This window comes from Perissodus microlepis, chromosome 14 (genome assembly GCF_051167445.1).
Source record: "Perissodus microlepis isolate ML-2025 ecotype Zambia chromosome 14, ASM5116744v1, whole genome shotgun sequence".
Lineage (NCBI taxonomy): Eukaryota > Metazoa > Chordata > Actinopteri > Cichliformes > Cichlidae > Perissodus > Perissodus microlepis.
In genome coordinates, this window is record NC_140474.1 from 36641198 (window position 1) to 36659637 (window position 18440).

Here is an 18440-nt window from a genome sequence, read left to right on the forward strand (position 1 = left end):
GCTCCTTTCATTAAAGGTAAAATATTCTGCATATTTTATATAAGTTCAACATTTCACTCAAAAGTTCTCTTAATTTCACAATAAACGAAATCTAGAATCACATTCACCTGTTGTAACAAAGTTTCGAACCTACGTCAGTGTAGTGCATTTTCATTTCCCCTCAGTCAGTACTCCTTATTTCTATTTAGACACATTTTGTAACACATTTCGACATTTTTGGTGCAATGATTGGCTGTCGTTAGAGTTTTTCTAGCCACATTAAATAAAAAAGAATTGTAATAAATTTGACACATTGTCTACGAAATCAAAGCGCTGGTTAGGTACATTAACATTAAACAAGTAAAGGATTTTTGTTTTCTGTTGCCATTTGTTATGATATGTGTTTGTTATCTGCCAAATAAGGAGCACGGCTTCTTCACGAGTGGGTGGTTGGTACATTGCTTAAATGGGCAATCGTCGGTAAATTCATCTTTTTACTTTATGTGAAGTGTGACTTTTTACTTGGAGCCTGTTGGTTCAGCATCGACTGCACAATGACGTCATTGCGTCAGCGCCCGTGAGTGTGTGCGTCGGGACGGGGGCACGGAACTGCTGTAGGGTCGACGAGTAGTCGAAGATGAAAGAGAAGGATGGAAATGAAACAGCGGTTTTTTAAATCGAGACACTGACTTGTCTGCAACAATAATATTCGTAGTGTCAATACGGAGCGAATGTTGCATGAGGACTCGCAGAAGAAGGGCTTCAATCGTGGTAAGGTAGTGAATGTAAGGAGAGTTGGGGAGGGCTGTAGCTTCTGGGGCTTTTTTGGAGAGGGAAAACAACATGGCTGCGGTGGAGCTCGAATGGATCCCAGAAACGCTGTACAACACTGCTATCTCGGCTGTGGTGGACAACTACAGCCGGTCAAGAAGGGACATACGGTCCCTCCCAGAAAATATACAGTTCGACGTCTATTATAAGGTAGGATTTAGCAGTAAGGAGACTCTCAATGATGTGACAGCTAACATCCTGTACGAGTTTCTGTGGTCGGCTGCTAACACTGCTTGCTAACGTTAGCGAAATGTCGGTAACGTTAGACTAGCTATCGAAAATTCCTCCTTAGGAATCTGATTTGGAAAAAGAACAAGTGATCCAGCTTCAACCGTTCTCGACATTACAGAAAGCTAGTGTGACAGTGTGTGTGTTGAAGCGAATTATTAAACTGCATCGAGACTGTCGTTAATTACCCAAGTATCCATTTAAATGAACTGGTTCCGTGATGTGTGGTGTTTTTTGTGTTGTCATGTCCAGGTCTGACCCACTTTGGCTAAAGTGACGTTAGCCGTTCTCACATATAAAGCGCATCGCTTACAACATACGTTTGCTTTTACAAACAATCACCATCAGCTTTCCATAAAGACGGACAGCGATATTAAACCACTGTAACCTTGACTGCGATTCTTTCCTTCTGATACGTGTAGTTGGTTAAGTGTCACACCGAGGTCAGGCGTCACAGAGGAAGGATCTTAAAAACATGAAGGTCGCGAATACAGCATGTTTCACAGTTACTCGATCTTCACCCACCAGATGATTCCAGATGCCCATAAAATGTACACTAGGATCTGATATTTGTTTAATCTACGGGTGCATCTTTAGATCCTTTATTGATGTATATCTGATGTGTAACTCTAATACTTTGACGAAAAAAACCTTTAGTCCACCCAGTCATGGTATGCTAACTATTTAGTAATAATAAAAGTAACACCATATGTTAAAACCAATTGCGTGAGAAGTGTAAAAATCCTTTGAGTGTTCTCTTTGGGGTTAATATTGTAGCCACAAATATGTGCAGATGTGTTTGGAGATTTTGTTTGTAGTTGCATGTCATTTGGATCGAGGTTGTAAATATAAAAAATGTAGTGTAACACCAATCTATCAAACTGAGAGGCCTGTCCAAATAACTGATTGTGACTGCAATAACAACAACTTGTCATCATTTCCAGATGTTGAAGAAAAGATTTCAGACTTCTCAGCCATTTCTCTCCCCAGCTGCATATTTACAGATTTATTTGCACATTAGTAAATCTAGGTACACTTAAGAATGCAATTATAGCCAAAAACCATTTGGAGATTCCTGTAAACATCACAGTAGGCCTGTAGACAACCGAAGAAAATCATAGTCAACTGAAAACAGTTTTCAGCCAATCAATTGGATGCAGCGATTGAGAGAAATCTGCGCATCATTTTTAGATTAACTAAATAGGCCATAATGCACTCAGTGTATTCAAGCCTCTCAGCTTTATTAGCCCAAGTAAACAAAGTGAACCTAGTTTGTTTTATAAGTATGACAGACACCAGGTTAGTGTGCTGCTGTCCATATTCATATCATTTCTGATATTGGAACAAAATCGTCAGTGTAAGAAGTATTGTAGAAAAATAGTTACAGGCAAAAATGCCCTTATCTTGGATCGATCTTGATTTTCCTGAGAGACGAGGTTTCACATCCAGCTTGGCATGGTTGTAGTTCATTTTACTGGCAGGTGCTGCAGCCATTGAAGCTGTCACTGGTCGGCCTGTCATAAATAAATACATACATACATACATACACACATATATATATATATATATATATATATATATATATATATATATATATACACACATATATAAAAAAGACCAAAAATGCTTAAATGTACCAGGTTCTGATATGATCACACTCAAAACTTCAAACATTAGACATATAAGCTAATGGGAACATTTTGTGGCAAATTAGCAATCAGAATGTGCTGTTGTTAACCTGCAAACTGCACTGTGTCCCCCCCCCAAGGAAAAAAAATAGAGCTTCACGTGCATTAAGACAGGGGGCCAATGGAGCTAAGAACTGGGGCAATTTGGTAACTTTGATTCATGTAGTCCTTCTGTTAATGTGCGCCTCTCTGTGTGTCTTAAGACACAGATGGAAAAATAATTAGTTTTACTCCACATGTCTTAAGGCTAAGTTGGGAAGAAATCGGGCATTGTGGGTTTTTGTGTGTTCTGGTGATTTATAGAGCAGTCACTGGAAATTCAAAACACTGCCTACTGACATATCAGTGTTTAGGAAAATGGTGTCTATTCCGGGAAGATCCCTTTGGATAGTAAGAGGGTCTGAAGTTTTTTAGTAGTGTCAGTTTGTTTTTCCCTGATGAGCAGTAGTAAGGGGAAATATTCTTTATGAATAAATATTCATATTCTGTGTTCCTTGATTATTATTATTATTAGGTTTTATTTTCTCATTGGTTGCAGATAATTTTAACATTAAATTATTCTCTAAAAAAGGCTCCTCTTTGTACTTGTTGACCTTATTATATTCAATTTGCAAGCAGTGGTTTGAATTCCATTTTATTTATTTATTCTGAGCTTTTTTTCTCACACCAACAACACGACAACAGCTGGAAAACAAACTAAAATGGTGCTTTTGCAGTCTTGCTGACCAAAGTGCTTAAACGTTCAGATAAAGAAATGATGTGCTGAGTGTGTTAAACTTACTTTGTGCTGCAGGTTCCAGATAGTCTTTCTTGAAAAACAAGGGTCAAGGTGACATAAAACCTTCATTAGACACTGTCAGTGGTCCAATAGTAAGATGTTATGGTATAAAAGTTTATTTTTTACTAATGTTTTTCTCTTTTCCAACAGTTAGAATTAAACCTTTAAGCTGTCAGACAGCTCGTCTTCACACTTATGGAAAAGGGGAAAAGGGAGCATTTTCAATTGTGTTTGTATTGATTCATTAACATTTAAAAATACATGTTTATTGTCCTAGTGGGCACAAACAAAGTCATTTTAGAAGCAACATTAAACACAGACGCTATCTGAAACGCCGCTGGGCAGTTACTTTAAAACCCATACAGACTTGAATGGGGAGAGAATTATAAGTTTAGGATAGGATAGGCTTTTATTGTCATTGTACATGTACAACAAAGTTTTGGGTGGTCTGCACCATCTGTGCATTTCAGTGGTCACTGTGACATAAACCAGTAAAAACTATGTTTGTTTTTCCCTGAAAGTTTTTCTTCTGCTACAAATGCACATGATTTTGTTACTTTCTTACGCTTTCGTTAACATTTTCTCCTTTTATATAATGACTCTGGTGCAAATCCAGTAAAAGCATGAATAAATATTTTCTGGACATAAACCAAAAGGGGTTTTTCCTTAGAGCTCAGATGCCCCAGTTCCCAGGAGAAACACACTGACATGAAGTCTGGGGCATGGACTCGATGTGCTCAGTGCCTCCTAACATGATTAGGAAAGCACAATAACACAAGTGCTGGTTTACCCATTTTGCTGATGTGTTTTTGATACGATATACTGGAGTTTTGCTCAGTGTGCTCAAAGTCTGCTTTGGACTAATTCATGTGAAAATGCTGCCACGAGTTTAAGTCATTACAATAAATTGAAGGTACGGCTGTAACAAAAGTGTCAGTTTTCATCAAACACAAGCTAGCATCTAAGAGCTGAGTGCTGTGGTACTGTTCTGTGTGCACTGTGGAGGTTCCTGTCAGTTTCAGCAGTTTGCTGAAACATAGCACATGGTGAATTCACTGACACTGATCTGAATGTCATTAGTAATACTGGAGAAATTCAAATATTAACCTTCTGATGTTAGGTGACGGGTCTTTTTACGAGTGTGCTAAATCATCCTGAAGGCAACATGAACATCTGTGGAGTTCATGCTAGAATTTTAAGCACCGTTCTAGACAATTGTCACTGTGTTTTTACACATACTATGAAATGGTGACACATAAATGGCACACACACCTAATATCATGAAGTTGTCTTGTCCACACGGCACACGTTTTCCTGTTTCTGGTTCCCACTGCCCTCCACAGCTAGGTGACTACTTGTGAGTAGAGCGTTTGACTTAAATTACAAGCACTGAAAGGTTAAAGCTGCACAACCAAAATAACGCCCCAGTACAGCAGTGGCTGCAGTACAAGTTTTCATTAGGTGAGATTTCATGTAAGAACCTTGGAGAGAGACATCTGTGATTAATAGTTTCCATCACAAACACCACTATGGTGAGCCATTCGTGTCAAGGATTATATGGATTATACTGTCTGTGTCCACAAGTGTACGAGGGTCTATTTAATCTGAGTGGTGTTGATTTTCTTGTCAGAAGTGATTGTGATGCTCTGTATGGACATTCCAGGCAGACTGCAAGCAGAGTTGGAGGGTGGGGTCCACAGCAGCCCACGTGCATGTCCATAAACAAGCATAATCCTGGCTCAGTATAACAGTTTCCAGCTGAGTGCACTTTGATGACAGGCCAGACATCAGCAATTTTTTTTTGTTTAAACTCCTGTTCAGCAGACAACATTGGTTGCATCACTTAAAGCAGAGTAAAAAATGGTCAGCTTCACTCCTGTAGTTACAGGTTAGACTGTCATTTACCTGCAGCTGAAACATTGGTTCCCCTGCACATTAAGAAATTTGACTTGTTACCTATAGAGATGACATCTGTTGTATTGTTACTGAATCTCATTTCTCACTGTGTCTCACTGTGCTGTGCTCTCAGCTCTACCAGCAGGGTCGACTCTGCCAGCTGGGGGGAGAGTTCTGTGAGCTGGAGGTGTTTGCTAAAGTGCTGCGGGCTTCAGACAAAAGGTAAGAACATAATGGGTCCAAACTGTGCCCATCACTCTCCTAAAGTAGTTTTCACACATCCACTGCAGTCCTGAGCAGGTTCAGCAGAGTCTGAGATTAACCATAAACTGCAAGTTGATTACCTTTGAGATCAGTTAACTCCGAGTACGTTCACCTTGAGTTTAGTGTGTGCGAGTAGGGAAAGAAAGCCACCTTCAATGGAGCTTTGATAGCACAATTCACCATGGCAACACGTTAAATGAAAAGCAGAACCTCCATCTTAATCCAGTAAAACGAGGAATATTAATATTCCTGACCTTTGGATACCCTTTGGCTGCTAAACATAGAGGAAGTATACAAGTATATGTCACTGTACACTGGGATGTTAAACTTTAAATTTAGGAGGGTAGAAAAGAGTCATTTTAATCAGCTCTGGCCACTTTGTCATCAGTAAAGATGGTATTTGGAGTTTGGTGAATGCCGGTTTTTCATCATTCACCAAACTTGCATTTTCATTTGTTCATACTGGAATCCTCTTTTTTCTTCTTTTTTTTTTCCCCAACAGTGGATGGAACCAGTTTTTACACTGGAACCAAGCATATGTTTAGTCGGGTGCCCTTAATGATGTTAAACATGTTTTTAGGTAACCAGAGAAATCTGTTTTTAGCTCTTTTTCATGTCCATTTGAATTTTGAAACTCTTTTGTCCACTCTGTTAAATGTAGTTTAGGCAGACTGATAGGTGTGAAACACTAATGATGCTGGAACAGAGAGGAAGGAAGCAATGTCCATCAACCAAACTCTAATATTGTGATTGCTTCCATGATATAATTTCTAACAAGAGAATTTAAGGTCTTGTTTGTAGATCGTTGAAAACACATTTGACACCTATCATCGTAGACATTGTTTCATGTGAATCTTCTTTAGACTGAGGAATGCCCATATATGGAAATAAGATCCCTTCTGTATGACGAGGACATCAACTGCGTACACTGACCTGTTGTTCATTTCTTGACGGTCCCTTGTGTGGTATTCTTGCTGCTAGTTAACTGTGCCAGGTGTTCTGTACAGTAGGGATGGTGCCATGCTGTCTACGGCCATGTCTGATAAGAATCTGTTTACGCTAAAAGCTGCTTGTGGACTGGATTTTTTTTTTTTTTTTTTTTTTTTTTTGTGTTTCCTGCAATTTGACTGTTGACCCGACATCTCCCTTTGACCTCATCACTGCAGACACCTCCTGCACCACTGTTTCCAGGCCCTGATGGACCACGGTGTGAAAGTGGCCTCAGTTCTGGCAAACTCCTTCAGCCGCCGCTGCTCCTACATCGCCGAGTCTGACGCCCACGTCAAAGAGAAGGCCATCCAGTTTGGCTTTGTGCTGGGTAAATGTCAGGGCTGGGCAGTGGAGGCTTCAGATAAGCACTGTGTGGGATAGAAGTGCAGAGCTGTCCTTATGTTAGGTGGTTGATAACGTACAATATAAACAACATATAATGTGGGCCATATTAGGGCTGTGCGATATGACCAAAATCTCATATCCCGATATAATGCCTCTATCGTCCCGATAACGATATAAATCACAAAAATGTAACATTTTCTGTAAAGTCTGTGAATCTCGGGCAGCTCGACTTGCGGGAAGTGTTTCCAGCTGGAGTCGAGTGTTTTAACCGATGCATGAAACGATACATTTTTAGACAGAAGTTGTAACGGCCGCCGTTTTCTTTGTGAGTGTTTATTACACGGCGTGCTGCGGGGAAAAGCCTGTTCTAACGTTTGGGTCTAAGGTTTATTTTTTAGCACCTGGCGGCTCTTTTTTACTTCTCATCCGTAAATAATCTGCTCTTTCACGTGATTCAGTTTATTTTGAAAAGTCTCAACAGGATCTTGAGCTTTATTGTGAAAGGTTTATGTGGAACATAAACAAGCGGACACGCGATGGTGTTACCGTCGTTGTTGCTAACGACAACGCATAAAAACAGGCGCTTGTCTGTCCGTAGTGTGGTTATATTAAATATAAGAGATAGAGAGAACTTGAATATAGTCACTACAGTGACCATCAAAACCATGAACAAATATTGCCGTAAACAGTTTATTTTGCGACACCATGAAACAAACGACAGCGTAAAATGAAACGATAGACGATTTTATATCGTCATCAGATATATATCGTTATATCGAACAGCCCTAGGCCATATGCATTATGATAATACGTTATTATAATAATTGTCATGTCATTGAGAGAATTTAATATTTGATCAGAGTTCTAGCTCCCACAGATCTCTGAAACATTAGTCAGTGAATTCCAGATACTCCCCATCTTAACTCATTATGTGTATAAAGCACACCTGTCTGCAGAATCAGTTTCTTTCCAGTTTCTCCACCAAAGAACAAAAGTCTTCCCACATGACATTAACCCAAAACATACCAACAAGGCAACAAAGGAGTGGATAAAGGAGAAGCTTGGCATTCCTATATGAAATCTGTGGAGTGAGCCGAAGCCTCAAGTTGCCAAGCAACAGCCAGGTTTTAGAGTTTCTGTAAAGAGCATTGGGCCAAAATCCCTACAAGAAACATCTTACTGCTGTGCTTCCCAACAAGGGTTTCTCCACCAAAATACTAAATATTTATTTCACTTAGAAACTGATTTGCATGTCATTAACTTTTACACAATGTGTTTTTCTGGGTTTTGGGTTGATATTCTCTGTGCCTTAAAACTTAGAGACTGCTCATTTCTTTCTAAGTGACCAAACTTCCAGTCAAAGTTTGGTTTTCTTAAGACCCTTGTGCTATGACCAGCAGACACCATAGTTGAGACCGTGTTAGGCAGATGACTGTCATGTTTCTGTTTGTAGGTGGCTTCCTGTCTGATGCGGGCTGGTATGGAGATGCAGAGAAAGTGTTTCTGTCGTGCCTGCAGCTGTGCACGCTCCACAGTGAGGTCCTCCACTGCTACCGGGCTGTGGAATGCTGTGTCAGGTCGGTGTCAAAGAGCTGCTTTTATTCACCAAGGAACTCTGTGTCCTATAGTTACAATACCATAATTGTTACATGTGCCAGATATGATGTTACACAACATGTGTTTTCTTCCAGAACACTTAGGCGTCTGACAGCACAGCTTGAAATGTTAGTTGTGAATAAAAGCCACTGAGTGATTAATATGAAGAGCTGTTATACAGTCTGTCTTTACATTTTTTATTATTTGATTCTTATCAGATGAAAACAGATAAAACACAGAAACTGTATCTCATCACAGACGGTTAAGCTTTCCTTCTGAGTGGAAGTAGCAGCTATCTGTCATGGAGTAACAACACTGTAACTGTTATAAACTAAAAAAGCAACATTGTTAGAAGTACCATGGGCCCATATTTAAGGCCTTGTATATAAATGAATCCTAGCAAATGGTATTCATGAATAAACTGAACACTGTAGAGCTAAGAAAAAGCTGCAAAAATGTTTGATACAGATGTTTCTGTAGCATATTTGGTCCTGACGGGTGTGCTGACCGGGCACAAACATGTAAGCTGTGGTACAGTTTTATATGAGCTCTGCTGTCTCTGTAGTGTGTAACCGAGTGGGTGTGATGGGTTGTCCGTGATGGAGAGCAGTTTGTTCAGTGACCGCCTGTCCCTTGCTGCCCAATGACGATTCCAGATTAGTTTGTTGATCCTGCTGACATGTCTACCAGCATCCTGAGAAAGTAGAGACTGTTCATCCGCCTGTTGTACACAGCATCACTGTTGGGTTCTCCAGTTCAGTGTCCAGTCATTTAAGTGAACTATGGAAGTCAGCAACCATCTCTTTGTCCTGGGGACGTTCAGGAAGGGGAGATTTTGGTTGGACCATCCCACAAAACGTCTCACCAGTACCTGTACTCTGACTCCTGCCCACCCAACCACTGCAGTGTCGTTAGAGAGCATCTGCATGTGGCTCGATTCCCTGTTACACTGGAAATCTATAGTGTAGAAAATCAACAGGACTGTCCTGTGTGGTGCCGCAGTAGTACTAACACCACATTAAAGATGGGGTTCACCATCCGTGCAAACTGAGGAATCCAGGAGACGGTAGCAGTGGTGACAGCCAGCCTGAGCGACTTCTCTCATACATGCACACACACACATATGTTGCAAATTGCGGAAAACTGAACACAGTTATTTTCAGTGAAACCAGTGTAGCAGTTTCCTTCCACAGCTTTTGTTGTTTTTAAGTTGACAGTTATGCAGTAATACAGCAGATAAGACTGAGACTGAAGCGTCCCTGTCTTCTCTCTTCAGGCTGCTTCATGTCCGTAATGGCAACTGCAAGTACCACCTTGGGGAGGAGACCTTCAAGCTTGCTCAGTCTTACATGGACAAACTAGCCAAACATGGCCACCAGGCCAACAAGGCAGCGCTGTACGGCGAGCTCTGTGCCTTGCTCTTTGCCAAAAGCCACTATGACGAGGTGTGTAGGTTTGACCACTGATGGTGCTTTACAGTTTTGATACTGAGACAACTGAAAGTCCTTTCTGTCTGCAATGACCTTGTCTCTCAGGCGTACAGGTGGTGTATAGAGGCTATGAAGGAAATTACTCCAGGGCTGCCTGTCAAAGTAGTGGTTGATGTCCTTCGCCAGGCCTCCAAGGTAACACTCACACATGTATTTATCGCTCAGATCAGTCTTTGTCTGAATTTTTACACTAGTATTCCAGACACACGTGTAAACTGTGGATTGTCTCTTCCCTGCAGGCCTGCGTGGTGAAAAGAGAGTTCAGAAAAGCAGAGCAGCTGATCAAACATGCAGTGTTTCTAGCAAGGTAACCCGCTGGGTGTAATGAAGACTCGACAGGGTACTTTCTAACATCGCAGTTTCTGACTGAAAATATTGTGTCTTACAGAGAACATTTTGGACACAAGCATCCCAAGTACTCCGACACGCTGCTAGATTATGGATTTTACTTATTAAATGTGGACAACATATGCCAATCGGTTGCTATTTACCAGGTACGTAGAGCGATGTGCTACAGGAGTATGCTCTTGTTTTCAGTGATGTTATTTAATTAAATCTTGTCTGATGTACAAATCCCAGACAGCGCTGGATATCCGACAATCGGTCTTTGGGGGGAAGAACATCCATGTTGCCACAGCCCATGAAGACCTAGCCTACTCCTCATATGTGCACCAGTACAGCTCTGGGAAATTTGACAATGCTCTGTGAGTGCATCTTCTAAACTCGGCTAATTACATTCCTCATGAGCTGCCTTGTAAATGTAGTCCAACACCAAAAGTCAGACTCTGGTATTTGGGTAATGTGTATGCAGCTGCACATATCAAATGTTTAACTGTACACACGGGCAGACATAAAGATGACTGGAGATGCCTGTTTGTGTAATTAATCATGTGATGCTCCTCGTGTATACAAAGGCTGTGATTCAGCATTGCCTAATGGTGAGACCTTTGATCCATTTTTGGACCGTATGAGCTGCAAAACAACTTTGTTCAATGGAAACGCTTGATATTCTTGGAAGTGTTTGTCCCCAATATGTAGAGTTTCCAGCCAAGTCTGAGTTACACGACTGAGTGCTGTGTTTGTCCCTCAGATTCCATGCAGAACGTGCCATAGACATCATAACTCACATTCTGCCTGAGGACCATCTTCTGCTGGCCTCCTCTAAGAGAGTCAAAGGTAAGGCAGGCAAAGTGGAGAGTAGTATTATGCTCGTGTGTGTGACTGGCTGCTTGTAATAAAGTACCTTGAAAGAACAATTTAAAACTGGTTCTTTGCTAAGTTGTCTATTCGTAGGTCAAACTTTTGTGGTTTGACAGATTAAAAAAACATTCAACAAGTGAGTGAAAAAGCAGCCGATGTCCAAACAGAAACAGTTTGAAAGAGCTTCAGGACGCCTGGAGAATTATTGATTAAGACCACTTTACTGGGAGAGTCTGAATCCTTTAAAACATAAGAAATTAGGGATAGCTCAAGACTTTTGCACAGTGCTGTATCTGTTTGAAGCCGTACATTATGTCTTATAGACTCTATCCGCGTTTGCTTGTTTTTCCCCAACAGCCCTGATTCTGGAAGAAATTGCCATCGACTGTCACAATAAAGAGACAGAAGAGCGCCTCCTGCAGGAGGCTCACGACCTGCACCTCTCCTCACTGCAGCTGGCCAAGAAGGCTTTCGGAGAGTTCAACGTGCAGACAGCCAAACACTATGGCAACCTCGGACGACTCTACCAGTCCATGAGGAAGTTTAAGGTGAGGAGGACATGTGTGGTTTGTAATATTTGACACAATAATTAAAATTAAGGGGCATAAACCATCCCAGCGTGTGCCAGTTGTGCTGCCTTGTGATAAAAATAATCTCAGTGTAAGAAAAGGCAGAGAACAGCTATTCCATATTCACCTCATCTTGATTAAGAGATGAGTGTTTGTGTGAGAGTGAGTCACATTGTGCTTTTACAAGCACAAACCACTGTTTGTGGGAGACTGAATGGTTTTTGCTATTTAAAGCCAGAAATGATGAGATGTGAAATATTGTCATTGCAGTTGGCTGGGATTACACAAATATCAGAGTGGTGCACATTTCTAAAGAGTGTGCACCAGTCTTAGATGCTGTCTTTGGCCTATAAAAAGCCAGAGTGGAGGTTAAAAGTAATCCTGCAGAAGTTCTAGTCTGCAGCTGAAATGACTTTGGGCAAGTATCTAATATCCTGCTGTTAATGAGAGACTGACTTGGGACTACACGTTATTCCTTTTAGTCCATTGGAAATGGACTGGAAAACAATTTAAGTGTGAAAGGCCATAACTTGCTTTCACAGAGTGTAATGTAACAACTTTACTTTGACCCAGTTACAACACTTACAGGCACTGAACCACTTTTCTTTTCAGTGGAAACGTAGCTGGATGTTTGATTTATGGGAAAGGCCATGGAAACCAAATAAATATTGCCTTTGAGTTTTGTCTTTGTTTGTGATTCATATCTCTTTGTCTTGCACATGTATTTGTGTAACCAGGAGGCAGAGGAGATGCACATCAAAGCCATCCAGATTAAGGAGCAGCTACTGGGCCACGAAGACTATGAGGTGGCTCTGTCTGTGGGTCACCTGGCCTCCCTCTACAACTATGACATGAACCAGTACGAAGATGCAGAGAGGCTCTATCTGCGCTCCATCGCTATCGGTCAGTAAGAGCAGAACAACTTCACGTCCATGTTTTTTAGTGTCACAGTAAATGAGGCCCAAGGCCTGGGTCCTGATGTTGCTTCATCACAGAGCATGTTGTACTGAGATGCGTCATACTCAACCTACTTCTCAGTTAATTGCCAAGGTTTGCTGTTATTGTTATGTAATCGTTTATGTAGAGCTGACATTAATCAGTCCAACACCTGACTTTACTTCGCTACAATGGAAGAGGGTAAAATATTATCAAAAACAGGGCTTGAGTCAGAGAGACTGAATGAAACATGGTCTGTGATGTTTCTGTCTTCACAGGTAAAAAGCTGTTTGGCGAGGGTTACAGTGGGCTGGAGTACGACTACCGAGGCCTGATCAAGCTCTACAACTCAGTGGGAAACTACGAGAAGGTGTTTGAATACCACAACGTACTGTCCAACTGGAACCGGCTGAGGGACCGGCAGTTTGCAGTGGCGGATGCCCTGGAGGACGTCAACACTACACCCCAGCAGACCCAGGAGGTGGTACAAGCTTTCCTATTGGCCCAGAGCCTAGGCCCCACCCGCCCCTGTCTCGGCTGATTGGTTGACCGAATGAGAAGGAGAAGAGAGGAGGGAAAAGAGACAAGTGGGTGGGTTTTAGCCTGGTGTGGACATGATTTGAGCCCAAAATGTGATGCTTCAGTTTCACACCGATTAGTAACACAGCAAATTCAAACATCACTGGCAGCTTGGTTGACTTTATATGCTGCCAGTACACACACACAGATATACACACGTTTTCATGGAATAAAAATAAATAAATAGAGAAGACACTGATCAGACCTCATCAACACACTCACCATCAAGATGCAGTCACTGCGTTTCTCCAACAGAAAGAGGACACATGCCCGAGACTGGGGACTCGAAAAGAAACGTCAGGCGTCCTATAAGGATGACGCACGACCTCCTCGCCTCTCATCTCACTCGCCTTTTTCTTCCTGGACAGCAGTTTTGCTTTTGTACCGTACCAGTGTAGCTCAGATCTCCGGGAGCGTCATCACAGAACAGAACCCGTGTTCTCGAGCTGCACGACAGCATCTGTGGAATACCTGCACATCCATCAGCATCATCACTTGGCAGATCACAGCTGGAAATAGTTGGATATTTTTGACACTTGTACAGTTAAAGAAAATACAGATTGTACACTTGAGTTTTATTTGAAGGCTTTTTGTTGTTGTTTTTTTTTTTTCTTTGCAATTAACTGAACGTGAACCCTCAAAGTTGCGTGGAGGAGAATGTGATAACACCAGGTGTGGTTTTTACACACAACAGGTTTTCACAGGTCTTTTTTTCCAGCTTAGTACTGACATAGCATCATTAAAATGCCAATAATTTATATGCAAACATATATGTTTATGTAGCCCTTTGTTTATGTTTTCTTACTGAATGAGAAATGGCTCAACACTATGATAACAAGGGACACGGATGGGAGGGCAAAGAGGAAGCTGCTACATGTGCAAAGGCTCCGAAGCCTCGCTTTGTTCATCTTGAGGCCGTATGTGTGAGTGAGTGAGTGTAACACACAACTCTCGGTGCCCAAGTGCTCCACCGATGACTACCAGCCTTACACCAGCTTGCAGTTATCTGTCTGTAGACGGACCCATATTTTGAAGTGCTAAATAAACTATTATATCCTTAACGGCGCTACAGTGGGGACCAATATTGTGTGCTTGTGTGCGTGTTTGCATAGCAGCCTGATTATTGTGCATGTGGCCTCTCTGCTTCACACCCTCCTGTCAGAAAATCCCATTAAAGAAAAGTTCCTGATATGTTTTTCTGTTACTGGCCCATCGTTCAGAGTCTCACTGTCCAGAATCTCATCTGTTGCTTTATTTAAAAGCTCAGCTGTCATTCTTCGGCTGGTTTTCAGTTTTACCCGACATCTTAGCTCTATAGCAGGGGTGGGGGAACTCCAGGCCTCAAGGGCTGGCGTCCTGCAGGTTTTACATGTGTGCTTGATCCAACACAGCTGGTTTAAATGGCTAAATGAAAAAGGTTTCCAGAGGCCTGACAATGAACTAATCATTTGATTCAGGTGTGTTGACCCAGGGTCATATCTAAAGCCTGCAGGACACCAGCTCTACAGCTGCCATGTTGGTATTTTAAAGCTAACTTAGGCTCTCTAGTGGACAAAGTATGCAACGGCCATTACATACTTTGTGTTGAAAGGGCTTTAAAGGAACATATTCTTATTTTTAGACTGTAATATCGTATCTTTTCATTATTCTCAGTTCTAAATAATCCTTATTGACCTTATCCTGAGCCTTGGGGCAGCCACTCAAGTCAGTGTCTATCTGAAAACGGCTCTTTTAGTGCCTCTGTCTCTCTTAAAGCCAACTCTCTTCTGCCTGTCACACACAAATAGTTTGAACAGCAGGTGTGTAGCCAGAGCTGTGTGCGTGACATAACCATGTTAATGGGTTTGGCTCACTGACATGAGAAAACAAAACATTTGAACACCTAGTTGGACCATTTTAAACCTGTTTGGATTTTGTTCTGTATATTTGGAGTAAGCTACAGTGCTGCCACAAAGTATTTGCCTCCTGATTTCTTCATTTCATGCATATTTGTCACACTGCAGTGATTAAGATCATCAGACAACATTTAAAATGAGATAACATACGTTTTTAAGTGATTTGTGATTTTTGGTAAGGGACAAAAGAACCTACCTGGCCCTGTTTGAAAAAGGAAAAAAACAAAAACAGCATTTCATAAAAAGAACATCACAGTAAGAGCATGTGGAGGGAGTGGGAGTGGGCTGCTTGGATGATTAAGGATCTGGATGGAAAAAGGAATTCTGCTCTCAACCCGAAAATCCTGAAGGAAAACTTTTGTGACGTACAGCTCGAGCGTGCTTGGGTTACGCAGCAGAACAACACAATCCCAAATATACCAGCAAGTCCATGACCTTAAACAGGTTGTTCAACACCCCACCAGTGCTCCTCCATACTCGACCAGTTTTTAGATTTTAGGCCAGGTAGGTTTGGATAACTTTTTACCCTTAATCATAATTTTGAGCTTATTCTGGTTATGTCTGTGTAATATAACAGTTGTATGATGACCTGAAAGTGAGACAAAAATGCAAAAAACAATGTATATGTCAAGAACGGGGCAAGCACTTGTTCACAGCACTGTTTATGTACCTGTGATCCTGTAAAGCCTTCCACTGCAGATGCTTCCAGTCTAATATTTAGTCCACAGTTTGGGAATCACCAGCTTCTCTGGATGGGATTTTTTCGTTAGTGCAATTCTAACATTACACATGGACCCTTGTTTCACTAAAGCAGTCTGTCAATATAAGAGGTGAAGGAGAAATGAGCGCTTAAAGAGATGCTGCGTAACAGTGGCGTGAAGAAAGGCATGGACGCATCCTGTAGCAGATGAAGGATGAGATTTTGCACAGTCGAGGCTGAACACAGGCTGTGGAGATGGTGTGCAACATTACTGAGAATGTGATGCCATGGATGAATAGTCCGCCGTTAATTTAGTATTTAGTTTGTTTTGAAAAGAACGAATGAAGAAAACGAGCTTTGCCTTGCTGTTGCTTCAGTGCTGTCAATGTCTCCCTCTGTAACAGTGATGTGAGTGGCTGTAGCTGAGGAGGAGGTCCAGCTCTCAGCTAAACACTCAGTGCTTTGGCTTAAATAGACCCCCCACCCCACCCCCTCCACCTCTGAGTAGATTTCTTATCTACAGACTTTACTTGTAAACAGGTGCATACAAAGAAAAGAGAAGAATCATGAATATTTCTATGTCTTAAAAAGTGAATCATGGAGAAACTTTGCATGATTTGACACTGTGTGCTGTGAGGGCTACGTCTGCATCTTCTCCAGAGGATTACAAAACAGGTCTCAGCAGCAGTTTCTAATCCAGCTTCGGCTGAGGTGCAAGTTCCTTTTTCCTGCTTGGCCAAGATGATCTACTGATGTCTGAAAGGGAATAGTGTAGTTCAAGTGGTGGTGTTGGGGGTGGGGGGCCCAGGACAAAGTTCAAAATGAAGCTGTGATGTCTCCAACAGCCCGCTTCTCTCTTCAGAGTTCAAAGGAGACGTGTGGGATGTGTTCACTGTTGTCCTGTTACTGCTTCACTGTTAGCTTCAAAAACATTAAAACATCGTTGACCATCACAGTTTCCCTCTTTGCTGTCCGTCAGCTGTACACATCTGGACTTCACCATCCACATCCCAGCAAACAACAGGAACACTTTTACACTAATGAGATGAAATATTCAGTTTATTTGATACTCAGTCCTTCAAGTTTTCTTCCTTCAAATCTGGCTTTAAGTATAGGTGAGTTATAGTGCATAATACAGCGAGTTGAATGCTACGAGTGGAAAGGAACTTCAGACTTTACTTGAAAATTGCCATTTTTGGCAACTGCCACTACATTTCACTGTGAAACTTTTACTCCTTTTATAGACTAGCCTTACAGCTTCCATCACTGACATTTTACACACAAGACAGATTTTAAAGGCTTAGGATTGCTGCTATACAAATCATAATCTTTTTTTTTTTTACATATATTTGATCGTGCTGGAATTAAAAGTATGCCCTGCAGAGCACATAAAAGAGGCAAACGAGGTAAAGTGTGCATAGTAGCAGGCACAGGTGGACGATCTTCCTGCGAGCATGCAGAGGTGGGATGCCCAGGATTTGTAAAGTGTTCACTCTGCAAAGTGCTTCTATTGCCGGGCATCACTGGACAGGAGAAAATGAGGGTCGTTAGATCAGGTAGCGAGGCAGCAGAGAAAGCCACAAGGTGTCTTTGGATCCGTTGACAACTGCAGCTGGGAGTCTGATTAATCCAGGTGAGAGAGGGTGTCTGATGTTGAGAGGTTTAAAACCTGTGATGACCTCATGTTACATCACCGATGATGCATCCCAGCACACTAGTCTGTCATGCAGACCTCAACCAGGCACCGCTCATCACCCGAACAACACCATCACTACAGCGAAGCACGGTGGGGGCAGGATTACACTGTAGGGATGTTTTCGGCAGCAGGAACTGGGAAATGACTCAAGGATGAGGGAAAGAGGAATGCAGCACCATACGTAAACATCCTTGATGATAACCTGCTCAAGGGCACTATGGATCTCAGACTGGAGCAAATGTTCATCCTCCAACAGGACAGTGATGCTAAGCACACAGTTAAGATAACAAAGGAATAAATGGTATATGCCATATTTAGGCTCTGCTGTTTTTCCTGCAGCAGCACGCAGCTGTCCGAGCGGACGTTTGAACAGTGGAGAAGTTCCCACGTGAAGAACGACATTCACTGCCTACGAACAAAGTGCCAGCCACTGCAGCACCATGCTGCCTTTCCAATACAGTTACATTAGCAGATAATTTCCTTTTCTCGGGATGTAACGGCCACTAAACACTTTGCACACACAACACATTTACAGCAAACACCGCACACATTTGCTATATTAGATTTTTACAGTAACGTTGCATTTTAAGCCTTTTAAATGGTCAAATAAAGTATATAAATATATTTCAAATACATTTTATCTAACCATCAAAGTCTTAAGTCTCACAGATTTCACTTTGGTAAACTGTCTTTCTGGGGGAATAACAGCAATGACAATGCAGGTGTTCAAGTACTGCTGACATTCCAAAGACTTCCTGTCCCCTCTAAATGACAAAAGCA

At 41.7% G+C, this 18440-nt stretch overlaps 1 protein-coding gene across 1 annotated transcript; it reads left to right on the top strand.

The window, feature by feature from the left end:
* Positions 1-491: 491 nt before the first annotated feature.
* Positions 492-16917, top strand: appbp2 (amyloid beta precursor protein (cytoplasmic tail) binding protein 2). Its single transcript, XM_084950290.1, has 13 exons — positions 492-960; positions 5534-5622; positions 6831-6982; positions 8453-8576; positions 9872-10040; positions 10131-10220; positions 10325-10392; positions 10474-10579; positions 10665-10789; positions 11176-11261; positions 11643-11833; positions 12592-12757; positions 13069-16917. The coding sequence occupies exons 1-13, from the start codon at positions 823-825 to the stop codon at positions 13329-13331; spliced, it is 1767 nt and encodes a 588-aa protein (XP_084806416.1). The 5' UTR covers positions 492-822; the 3' UTR covers positions 13332-16917.
* The last annotated feature ends 1523 nt before the right edge of the window (positions 16918-18440 follow it).